General features: G+C 40.6%; 1 protein-coding gene across 50 annotated transcripts in view; it reads right to left on the reverse strand.

Annotated features, from left to right (window-relative positions):
- RBFOX2 (RNA binding fox-1 homolog 2) overlaps nt 1–12938 on the reverse strand; it is a 344250-nt gene that overhangs the window by 110099 nt on the left and 221213 nt on the right. For 4 of the 50 annotated variants that reach the window (XM_056798871.1, XM_056798866.1, XM_056798862.1 and 1 more), the window contains exon 1: nt 7811–8110. The exons of 41 other annotated variants lie outside the window; for them this stretch is intronic. In XM_056798871.1, the coding sequence (XP_056654849.1) occupies nt 7811–7837 (27 nt within the window). In that variant the 5' untranslated portion in view covers nt 7838–8110. Of the gene's footprint in view, nt 1–7810; nt 8125–12938 lie in introns of those variants that run through there. 5 more of the 50 variants (XM_056798864.1, XM_056798857.1, XM_056798870.1 and 2 more) reach the window with 4 other exon arrangements.

The raw sequence follows: 12938 nt of genomic DNA on the forward strand, positions 1-12938 counted from the left end.
AAAAACAAAAACAAAACAACAAGTCACTATATGCCCCAAAGGAAACACTAAGATTCATGCAGTATACAGCTATTATTCTTCTGGGTGCTGTCTTCAGCTACAAGTAGTTGGTTTGCTGCACAGTACATATAAAGAGACCAATATCAAGTGTGGAAAGAATACCAGTCTGGGAGAGGGAGGACTCGGTTTGGAATCTTGACTTTGATTCATTCCAAGAGTGATCTAGGAGAGGCACTTTACTTTCTGGGCCTCAGCTTCAGAATAAAAAGAGAAAATCAGATTATATGACCCCAAAATTTTCTTCCAGCTCTGATGACTCTGATTGAAGTCCTGACAGATAGAAATTCTATAATTAAAAAGTTATTTCTACTTTTCTTCCATGCTTTGCACACAACCTGGCACACAGACCCTTAATAATTCTTTATTGATGGAATATATAAGGAACTGTTTGGAATGGATAGGAGAGAAAGTGTAAAAGGAATTAAGAGATCCAAAAGAACACATTTACAAAAAAGAATGAGAACTCCCTTCAGCATCATATACCCCCAAAATGGACAGATGCAGAGATTAGCTAATTAGTACATCACAGGAACCCATGAAACATTCCACATTTTTTGTAGTCAACCTAGAAATTTTGTGTGACACTGCATATTTCTTACAAGGATTTTTATTTTTCTTTCTTTTTCAAAAAATTGGGGAGGGAAGAGACAGGGAGAGATAATGGATTTTTGTTAACTGGAAAAAATTAAATTTAATTTTAAAAGTAAAAAAGAACAAATGAAAGACATTAATTTGTCATTTAGGACTTCAAATCCAGCTATTAACTTCATTAGCATATCTTAAGTGCTTAAGTATGTATTGCTGGTTATATACCCTTTAGATGGACAAGCATGGATGTAGTATTACAACCTACCATGTTGGAGGGAATTTCAATAATTCTGTGTATTACATCATTAAAAGGAAATAAAGAAGCAGTTAGGTTGCTAAGTGGAAAGAGCCAGTCCTTAAGAAGGGAAGTCCTATGTTCATCTCTGACCTTAAAACATTTCCTTGCTGTGTGACCCTGGGCAAGTCACCAACCCCAACTTTCAATTATATAACTTCTGTGATTGCAGAAGGTAGAGCAAGGAACAAGAGTAAGAAATTATAAGATGATGAATTTCAGCTGAATATAAAGTATTTTTTAGCAAAGAACTTCAAAACAGAATGAGCTGCCTTGGTCACTAAAAGACTTCAAGCAAGTATCAGATATAAGAAACTGGATTAAATTACTTCTCCCTTTTCCAACTCAAGGATTCTATAACCCTAAGTTCTGGGGTTCTTCACCCTTTTTTTGCATCAGGCTGTGCTCTGACAGAGAGCATGATGAAACCAATGAACCTTTTCTCAGAACATTTTTAAGTGCATAAAATAAAATAGATCATAAGAAAAACCAACTTATTAAAATACAGGTATTATAGTTTTGGGTTGTTTTTTTTTTTAATTGAACCCTAGGATAAGAACCTATCTTTTAGAATGTAATAGTCCAAGTGAGAATCTGGGAAAATATAAACCATGAAACATAATGGCAAAAAGGAAATATTACTGACTAGGCAATAGGAAAAAGGTACTATAATCAAAATAACTGTTCATCATAAGAGATGGAATGTATTACCACAGGAGAAAAAAAGGATTTATTTCCAACATATAGAATGTCATTAGTTTGGTTAGTCCATCACTATACCAATTAACAATGAGGAAAATTAATTTCAGAACATTTTGATTAGGCAGAAAGTTGCTTTGAAAGAATAAGCAGTAGGTATATGACAGATTCAGAATGTGGCTTTGAGAAGGTTGGATGGCAAAGAGCTCAAAAACTATGTCAAATTGAAAGATGTAGAGAGAAAAGGTGGAGTGAAATGTCTCCCAACAGTATGAGATAATAATTCCAAAGGGATAGGAAACAGAAATTGGAAGAGAAAAATCAAGATTTTTGGTTCAGTCTCTTGACTGAAAAAGAAGGGTTGTCCGTTCAGGAAGAAGTCCCAAGTACCTCACAAAAGAAAGATGAGTATTCTCCATACAAAGATACAAGTAAAAAAAGTGATGAAATTAAATCTCTCAGAAATGTAACTCTGTATATGGCAGGTATTCAGGAAAAGGTCTAGAAGAAGAGAAGAGGCCAAGATATAAACCTGGAGTGTCCAGTGACTAAGAAGAAAAAAACACACACACACACAAAAAAAAACCAGATGTCACACCTCAGTATTATCAAATCTGCTATTAATGAGTACCTACTATGTGCCAGGCACTAGGGATACAGAGAAAGTAAAAAAGTTCCCATCCAAATAGGAGTTCAGGATATCACAAGGGAAACTACAGGCAAACAATTACATATGAACAAGCTATCAATAGGATAAATAGGAAATAATCAACAGAGAAAAGGCATGAGAACAAAGAGGGGTTGGGAAAGTTTTTCTGAAGAAGGTGGGATGTTTCAAAGAAGTTGGGAGACAGAGATAAGGAAGAAGAGCATTCCAGAAATGAGGGAAAGCCAATGAAAATGCCCAGGATCAACAGAGTCTAAGGAGGCTGGTGTGCTTTGTGTTGAGTAGGGAGGTGGGGGTGGGATTCTGGGTTATGAAAGATTTTGAACACTAAACAAGAGTATTTTATATTTGATTCTGGAGGTGCCAGAGCCATTTGAGATTCTTGAGGATGGGACTGATATGCTTGAATCTGCACTTCAGGAAAGTCATTTTGGCAGTTGAGTGATAGAGAGGAGAGGGGCCTGGTACTAGGGCAGTGGCAATGTCAGAGGAAAGAAGTGAATATGAAAGAGAAGTTAGAAAGGTAAAACCAACAGGCCAAAGCAACAGACTGGGGGTGTGGTGGGTAGGTGGCAGCAGCAGATGGATGATGAAAAAGAATGTGGAATTGATGATATACTGAGATTGTGAGTCTGAGAGCTTGGGAGGTTTGATGGTGCCCTTAAAATAGGAAAGTATGGAAAAGGATGGGCTTAAAGGAGAGATTATGAGTTCACTTTTTAGACATGCGGAGTTCAAGATGTCTAATGAGAAGTTGAATGTGAGATTAAAGGTCAACAGAGAGGTTAGGGCTAGATAAATAGATTTCGGAATTGTTATCAGAGATGCTCATTGAAAGGAAATTAATGAGATCACTAAGCAAAATGGCACAGGAAAGTAGAGGACAGAGCCTCACCTGAAGATCCAGTCAAGGAGACTGAGGAGTGAAAACAAAAAGAGAGCATCAGGGAGGAGAAGGTGAATTACAGTGCTGAAGACTGCAAGGAGATCAGGAAGAGTGGGCATGTGAAAAAGACCAATGGACTGGACAAGTAAGAGATAACCCATTAAGGGAGGTAGTTACACAGTTACTGATAAACAACAGTCAGAAGACAATAAATACTGTATTACCTACTAGATAAGAGGCCTTAGGAGTTGAGTCACAAAAGGAAAGAGAGCTATGAGACCTTAGTGGGGATGGATAGAGCAAGTGAAGGTGATTTGAAGATGGGGAAGCCCTAGGCAGCTTGAAGATAAAGGAGAGAGTGGGGATGATAGAGGAAGCAATCTGCAGGAAGAGACAGAATGGAACAAGATCCCACATTGGTTCCTAACTCACTGGGTCTTTATTGTAAATCCGTAAGAGACAAAGGAGAGTCTATGGGAAAGAGGCAAAGAAAAAAGAAAAGGGAGGGAGAAGTTTTAATGAGTCAGAAAACAGCTTGATTTAATCAGCTCACCATTTATGGAATTTGAATTTCTCTTCAGAAAAGAAGAGGAGGCATGCTGCAGAGACTGTTTCTAAGACTCTGGCAAGGAAACAGTTATCTATTCCAGAAGATGTGAGGCAGTGGAGGAGAATACAGAAAGAAACTGAATCTCTGGAAAAAGTGAGGCTGCTTTTGGTTCATTGTAAGGAACATAAATTAGTCTCTAGCCCACAAACTCCACCACCTTCCCCAGGCCTGGGCAGTGTACTGGGAGCAGAATGAGTGCCAAGATAAATGGATCTGGCTGGGGCTTCCAAGAAGAGGGGGCCAAGGGGAGGAGGACTCCAGAGAAAAAAGATGAGGCCTGGGATCTCTCTGGAGGCAGGGAAACAAAATGGAGATTGCTGGAATGGCTGAAAGCAGACCCAGAACCCATGGAAAGGAGTATGCCAAGAACCTACTTCCACATCACTGTGGAATTCTAACCAAACAAAAATGGAGTAGGGATGGGAGGAGACAGGAAATAAGTGGAGAGGGGGCTTTGCTTTCAATTACAAGGCTGTAAGAGGAACCTCAGTGGCTCAGGTAAAAGACCTGGGAGCTTGAAGCTCAGAAGAGGAGGAAGGGAACAATGGAGCTGGCGACTCCTTACAAAAGCGCACACTCCAGAGCTGCCTCCCACCACATGGACTTCCTCAGGCAGCTGCTTAAAGAGACAGCGACCCCTCAGCCATTCTCTTATATCCTGAACACCTTCCTCCACCGCCCCCACCCCACTCCCCAATCCTGATGGGAAACAGATTCCTAAGAAAATGCCAGCACGGCACTAGGCTGTCCAAGAAAGGGAGGGCTTTGTGCTCCACAGAAACTAGCAATCTTCTCTCCATTAGAGGACAGAAAGAAAAAAAAAATCCATCACAAATCCTGGAGATAGTCTCTCCCCCGCCCCCCCCCCCTTCTGCCTAGCACTTTCCCTTTTATCTGCAATTAGCACACACCACACGGAGCCAGACTTCTCATTCATTTTCAGTGATTTCGGATTGAGGAGATCAGGTCAGGGCATTTTACACTAATGGATTAAAGCTCAAGTTCTCATCAACTATTTTGAGAAAACCTCTTCCCCACCCTTCTTTGTAGCACCCGGCTATTCCAATAGGACTGCAGAGGTTTGATTTGGTTTGTACTGTCAGAATGAAGGGGGGTGGGGGGTGTGGATCCCTATAGAAGTTACCTGAATGAAAAAGAGTCAACTGATCATTTCTAATGTCCCATCCTACCTAGCTCTGACATTCTATGAATACAATGAATAGAAAGTCCTCAAATCATACTGAAAGTGCCAGGGGTCAAGCATCTGTATGGCTAGCGAGCTTTGATAACCTCTGAGCTGTGCTCTGGTTTCCATTATGTGATCATTTCTTAAATACATGTCAATATATTTTAATTTTAGATCACCAATACTGACTATTCCTTTTCACCCTCCAGAAAGTTTTTCTTTAATAAAGAATTTTAAAAGGGGGGCTTAAGGGACAGTAGGCCAGCAAATCAAAAGAATGTCCCATATCCCACCCTCCTAGTCCTCCAACACTAAAAAAGGAATGCTAAAAACCATACATTATAGAAAGTCCTTGATACTTATAAGAAACTATAGGATAGTCTTCACTAGTAGCTTTGGCGAGCTTATAGCAAACATTGCTATAAGTCTAATACACTGTATGCACCATATACTGTGGAAATCTATGTGAGCCCTTTCTTCCATTGAGGAAATTGAGGACTCCTGCAATTAGGGGATCTATAAATGCAAAGGTTTAGTTTTGCTACGCAGTAAAAACTGTGAAGACTTCAGTACCTTGAGAATGAAAAAGACCAGACCACAGAAGACCCCAATGGACACAATGAACAATTCATTCTAACAAGCCTTAAATGTGCTGTAGAGATCCTGTTTGTAAATGCAACACAGCAAGTCCTTCATCTGGCAGGCCAACACCAGTACATGACCTCCAGGGCCCAAGAAGTGGAATCCACACTGGCCCATCTTACTTAGACTGCAAAACATGTAATAAGCTCTATGTACACACAAAATACAAACACCAACATGATCATGCTTCAAGGTCAACTAAAATACACAAGGCACAGGATCTCATGTCTGATGCATCAATTTGGGGTTGATAAAGTTTCATTCAGACTGTTTGTTAGCCTATATGCACCTTAATTCTTTAAAGTAGAGCTTCTTAATCTGCTCCAGATAGCCAAATGGGACTGTAACACCAAAAAAAGTTAAGAAAGCCTGCACTAAAACCTTTTTTTAGGGTTCCATTGTCTCCCTTATCTTCATTCCCCATCTTTGTTGTTGTTTTTAAAGCTCACTGATGTTTAAAACCACAACATAGCTACTAGAAATATGGGTTTTAACAAGAGAGAGATCGAGATAGAGAAAGTGTGTGTGAGTGAATGTGTGTGTGTGTGTTTGTCTGTTTATCTGGGTGAGAAGTCTTAGTAATGAAAAATAATGAGGTAGAAGTACCCAAGAATCAAGGAGTCTTCAGAAATATCAGACATGAGAGAGTTGTTACCATCTGAAGACAGCTAATGAAAATTAAATGAGGTTCCAGTGTTTAGCAGGTAGCTTATTCTCTAGCAAAGGAGTATTCAAAATGTGTTTCCTTTTTTGTGGAGAATTTTAAAGGATATCATTTAACAAGAATGATTTCAATTCAAGATAAGGGATGTGTATAAAAAAGATTAAAATATTCCAATGGCTCCCCTTTCCATGTTGGGACTCTCCCCCAAGGTTTTCTCTTTCCACAGAGCACTGCAGGGCATTATATAACATTTAACAGAACAAGATTCCAGCTCCTACAACTATACAACTATATCCTTCCTCCATCATTCCTGCCACCACCCCACCACCCCCAACCCTCCAGTGGTGGTGACTTAGAGAAGAAGAAGAAGAGAAAAGAGAAAGACAAGAAAAGAATATCAAAAAAATAGTGATATCCTTAAAAGGCAATTATTGTTCAATGATGAAATTTCCCTACAGAGAATTGATAAGAAACCTGTCCTGACACAGGGACTAAAAAAGCCATCTGTCTCTGATTTATGCTGCAAAGGATTTCTTCCCTAAAAAACCACAACACCATCATTCTTCCTAAAACGATATCTAATGAAAAAAAAGAGATTGTACTTTAAGGTGTCAACAGAAGAACAGGGGGTAGAGCTGCCATTGGAGGGGTGGGGGTGGGGAGTGGGAAGGAATGAGAAGAAGAATTTACCTTGGTGTTTGTCAAAGAGGATACATTAAAATTCTGCTTCAATACAACTTGGCAGAGTCTAAGGGGCACAAGGTTTCTTCCATGTTTCTTTCCCACCCCTTCTAATGCCAATGTGATTGTCATAGAAACATAAACACCTGTTCTCAGGTTAGGGAATGAAAGCTCTCTGTGACTGGGCTCCACCTAGATGATCCCACCAGTACCTATTAAAATATTTAGCTGGTAACAGTATTATGAAAATGAAATTGATTCCTCTCCAAGCTTCACTTTCAATAAACCAATCTGAATGAAGGTAGCATAATTTCATTCCACAGAATGATTTCCCCATTAGGATTCTTGAAAGGCTATCTCTCCCTTTCCCCAGTTCATGGCAGCCTCCAAGAATCCCCTCCATACCTCTGCAGTCCCGCTCTCCTCCCTCCCTCCTTCTCTCCTTCTCTCCCTCCCTCCCTCCCTCCCAGAACCAAGACAAAGAGGTAGGCAAATCCCCACAGGGTCCTTCCTGAGCTGCAGCTGCACAGCACAGGAAACAGGAATCTGCTATGGAGCAGAAGGAAGGGAGAGAAAGAAAGATGCACGCGCACGCACGCACACACACACACACACACACACAATGCGCACATGAACTCATCACACACACACACACACACACACACACACACACACACACACACACAAGCAGCTCAACCCATCCAAACTAGTCTCATGAAAGAGGGAAAGAACCAGCAGAAGCTTCCACCCACTGCCCTCCATATGGCCCCACATGCCTGTTAAATATGTAAGAGAAGGGAAAAGACACTCTGGGAGAAAATAGACGGCTTACCTGAGTTACCATTTTCTTTTTCTCCATAAACCAAATGGGGCAGAAGTCTAAGAAGAAAACAAGCCTTCCAAGCTGCCCCGGCGGGTGCTGAGCACCACCTCAGATTTTTCTTTTACCCCCCCTCCCCCTCCCCCCCCAGCGTGGACTCGTAAGGGTGGGTAGTTTCTATCCCTTTATCCCGTTTTCCTTCCTTTTTTCTGGCTAGTGTTTCTTCCTTTCTTTTCTCTTCCTCTCTGGCAGTCTCTCCCCCTCCTTCTTTCTCCAGCTCCCTCCCATATCTCAGGCAGATGGCTGAAGGAAGCCCCACCCCCGAATGCCTAAGGTAATTAATCAGAGCCAGGCCCCACCTCCTTCTCCTCCCCCCCCCCCCCCCCCCTCCGGGCAGGCTGACATCTCCAACTCCCAACACACATAGAGGCCTGCTGGAGAATGGCAGTCTGAAGAGATAGAAGGAGAGAGAAAGAGAGGTAGAGACAGAGAGGAGAGTCAATCCTCTCCATGCGCAGGCGTGTTTCTGCCTATGTTGTGTATCTATCTGTACAGAGGCATTAACTACACGGCACTGGAAACATACATTACAGCTTATAATAGTGATAAGTACAGATTAGAAGGATCCTAGGCTGACTATTGGATCATACAAATATATGTGATAAAGAACAAAGCAAGAAAATGTTATTTTCTGAGTTTGGGTCTGGCCTCAGACATTTGATGGCGGTGTGACTTAGGACAAGTCACGTGGCCACTATTTGCCTTCATTTCCTCATCTATGAAATGAGGATCACTTGGTAGCATCTCCCTCCCTGGGTTTTTGTAAGGATCAAATGAAAAATGGGGGTAAGTAGTAGTACCTGCCTCATAGGATTGTTGTGAGAATCAGATGAGATATCTGCAAAGTGCTTGGCATAGTACCTTGTATATTCTAGGATATTAATAAATGTTTGTTCCCTTACCACCACAATCCCTTAATGATTGAAAATTTGATCTAATAAGGCTAATAAACATTCAGCCTTGTTTTTATTTACTATTTTTTTTGCAAATATTCTCTTGTCCATATAATGACTGCAAATATTTGTATCCTCATTTTGCAACTAAACACATGTCAAATAAGTTACTAATTCTAACTCTTTTTTAAAAGGGCATTAATCATCATGCATTAATGTAGTGGTGTCAAATAGAAATAGAGGTCATTAAACTGTGCATAAGAATTCCTGCGGGCCACAGATTAATTTAGTTTTAGAATGTAATGTTATCTATGTTTTACTGTATTTTTGTTTATTAAATATTTTCTAATTATATTTTAATATGGTTCTGGTGTACTAGAATATTTCAAAAGGATAGGTATGCATGTGAATAAAAGGGAATCAATAAATATAATCAACCCATTGCATTTAAGACTTCCAACAAATGTCTACTCCCAAAACTGAATCACCAAGAGAAAGCCATGAATAGAGAGCAGAATCAGAAATGAGAAACAAAAAGCAAGGATAAACAGATACTTCTTTCAGTAGTGGTCTAAACAATGTAATTCCTAGGATGGGTATTATTTACCATTTTTATAAGTGATTTAACATTTCTGTAAGTGGAGGAGGGAACACAGAGAAAATTTCCAGTTCTGTAGATGGCATTATACTCTTCTGGGTAAAGGAAAATCAAGGGGGGAAAAATGGGGATAAAATGAAGGAAGATCTTTCAAAACTATGAGAGTTGGCAGGAAAGAGGCCAAAAGGTTTCAATGTATATTAGTGCAAAGTAATTCCCTAAAAGGGAAATGATCAAAAATACAAGATGACTGGTCCAAATCATCATTTGTCATCCAGGACCCTATCATTAGGATTCAGAGCTGGAAACAACTTCAGATATCATCTAGTTCAACTTCCACATTTTATAGATCAGGAAACTGATGGCCAAAGAAGGGTCAAAGTCACAAACTAACCAACCAAAGAGCATCTATTAAACACCCGCCAACTACTAGATGCTAGGAATACAAAGGCAAAAGTGAGTTAAGACTATGCCTTATAGAAGTTTCAATTCTAAAAGGGAAGCAAGATGCATACATATAAGCACAGATCAAAAAACACAAGCCAATTTTTTGAGGGGGAAGGACATACCACCAGGAAAGCATCTGGAAAAGCCTTATAGAGGTAGCATTTGAGTGTAACTTTGAAGGAAATGAGGGAAGCAAAGAGGCAAAGGTGATAAAGGAGTGCATTCCAGCCATGGGGGATAGCCTGGGCAAAAGCAAAAGCACAAAGGTGGGAGATGGAGAAGAGGCATGATAGCAAACCGATGGCACAGAAATAGCTTTCTATGGACTCCCAACTATACCCCCCCCCCTTCCCCCAGAGTTCATTACTAGAAAGATAGAGGAACTCAGGTGGAGTTGCTCCTCTTTCCTCTCCACTGTGCCTGACAACATTTTTTCATATCCCTCACCCCTCTGCCCAGCAGCCCAATGGGAGTGCACATGGGGTAAGGTGAGCAGTTCATAGGTGGCAGAGGTGGAGGGGAGTGGAACACTCAGGCCACTCCCCTCCCCTCTCTACACTCACTGAGGATATTCCTCACTTCACCTGTCCCTCTGTCCAGCAGCCCAATGGGAGCACTTCCTCTCCTGAGTTGGGTAGGATACACCATGCTATGTCAGGGGCAGGACATGGCATGTGGTCTCTAAAAAGTTAACCATCACTGGAGCAGAGTATATAAGGAGAAGCACAAGAATGTAAGCACAGAAGAGAAGGATGTAAAATAATGGTAAAAGGGAAAGCTGGGGCTAGAATGTTGAATAAGACACAAGCCCAAGTCTTCAAAGATCCCTTCCATATCAATAGATTTATCTCCTAGCTGCTCTAGCCAGATGTTTTCTATTTGCCTGCTGAACATCACCTAAATGTCCCATTATCATTTCTAACTTGATGTGTCCCAAACCGAGCTCATCATTTTTAGCAAAGATCTGCTCCTCATCCTAATTTCCTTATTTCAATCAACAGCACTACCATCCTTCAAGTCACCCAGAATGAAAACCCTAGAGTCATTTTAAATTATTTTCTTTCCCTCAACCCCTTGGCCTATTACATCTATTTCTATTATATCAATTCTACCTCAATATTTCTCCAAATTCATACTGTTTCCTTCACTCATACTATCACTAGTCTATCTTAAAGTCACATCACTACTTCCCCAATAATATAACAGCTTCAGTCCAACTAAAGAACTAATATTCCTGAGGATCACTGTCAATGTCTTCTTCTTGATCATCAACATCATCATGCCTCTGGGCAGCTAGGAGGACCTGGAGTTGGGAACCCCCAAGTTCAAATCTGGCCTCAAACACTTACAAGCTGTATGACCACAAGTAAGTCATTTAATCTGTCAACCTCAGTTTCCTTATCTGTAAAAATGGGGCTGATAATAGCATACACCTCTCAAGGTTACTATGAGGTTCAAATGGGATAACATTTGGAAAATGCTTAGCATATTTCCTGACAAATTGTAGGTATGTAAATGTTTATTCCATCATTCTCCATTATCATCAATATTTATACTGTTCTCATCTTTTACAATGATATTTATGATGTTTTGACAAAACTAGTCCTGGGACAGATGGCTAACCTGTTTTTCTTTTATCTTTAATGCTCTGTAGACTGTCCCAAAGGTGAATCCATTAACTAGCCTTACAATAGAGTAAAAGTGTTAAGATGCATATTTGTCTTCTGTAGGCTCATTGAATGCATTCCTGAGTCATCTTTGGTAGCAAGCAGGTTGACAACATTGATATGTAGCTTATCCTGTTTCCTACATAACCTTTATTTCTTCTGAAAAATCTCTGAATTTTGAAAGCTTTTGATTGCTCCTAAGATGGGAATCTGCAATGCTACATCCTGGTAACTGTGGACCACAGTGTATAATAACAGTTGAGTTTCAGGAAAGTTCACTCGTTTTGAGGTATCCATGTGGAGTTTGGAGATTTGCCATCTTTCAGCCCATTAAAGACAGCAAGTTTCTGTTGTGATTTCTGATCCACAGGTCATTTGTTGGTCAGAGTCCTGTCAGACTGTCTCCACTCTCTCTGTACACAGTTTCTAATGCTCAATAAATAGTCAACCTCCTTATGGATGGATAATCATACTTTCATAATTTCAGGGACTTGGTTCTGAGTTTCCCTCACAGAGTCCTCCATTTTTAAACTAAATCTGCATGGCAGCCAGCTTGACACATCTGCAGAGGGTCTTTTGGTTCTACTCTCAGATCCAAATCATTTCATAGGCTCCTTCAAGAAGCAAAACACTAGGGGTTATATCTGCAAATCTAATGGTGTGAACCTTCTGTTATCCTTTAATATTGCTCAATGAAATAATATCTTCATATCCCAAAATTATTTTTGTATGTGTTTTACCTGTTTATCAGGTGCTTTAAGATCATCTCTCAATTTTGTTGACAGGGAGGGCCTCATCTCTTCTTAGCTATCATAAAATAATGGGTTCTGTGTTTTAAATATTATAAGTTTTTTATAGTTTCCAAATCTGTTATGGTCAATTTTACAATTCTCAAAGTATAAATTACACATCATTCCCATTAGGTCTCTTAAAGTATTCAGCCATTGCATTTCTCCCTGAAATTATTATGTTCTCTATATGTCTCATATAGGGGTGTATGGGGTGCTCAGGGAGGAGTAATATCTTTGGTATGGAGAGCTTGTCATGCCTTCCTAGGGCAGCTCTCCAACCTCTGACCCCCACCTGACACCCAGCTCTCACTTGTAGCTCCCAGTAGCTGCTAGCATGTGGCAGCGGCCACACCCCGGACAATGGCTTCAACAGGCCGGCTAAACCTTATGAGGGTAGCTATCAGGTTGTCATCGACCCCTGGTGAACCAGGGCTTTGCTGACCCAGCATGTGAAGACTGTTTTGGTGGAACAGGCAGAAGAAACCAACAAGAAGGTTCAACGGCTGAGAGGGCGATGCAGCAAGGCACTGTGGAGTGCTTAGGGCGTGTTGGAGCACAAAGGACAACACGGCCATCTAATGCAGCTGAGGAAGTCTCCAGGTGTAATGACTTTTCATGCCAATGGATCCAGGCTTCCAATGCCGAGAGAGTGGGATTGTCTCTGTGCATCGACTTTTCCACTTA

The sequence above is a fragment of the Monodelphis domestica genome, chromosome 5 (genome assembly GCF_027887165.1).
Source record: "Monodelphis domestica isolate mMonDom1 chromosome 5, mMonDom1.pri, whole genome shotgun sequence".
Lineage (NCBI taxonomy): Eukaryota > Metazoa > Chordata > Mammalia > Didelphimorphia > Didelphidae > Monodelphis > Monodelphis domestica.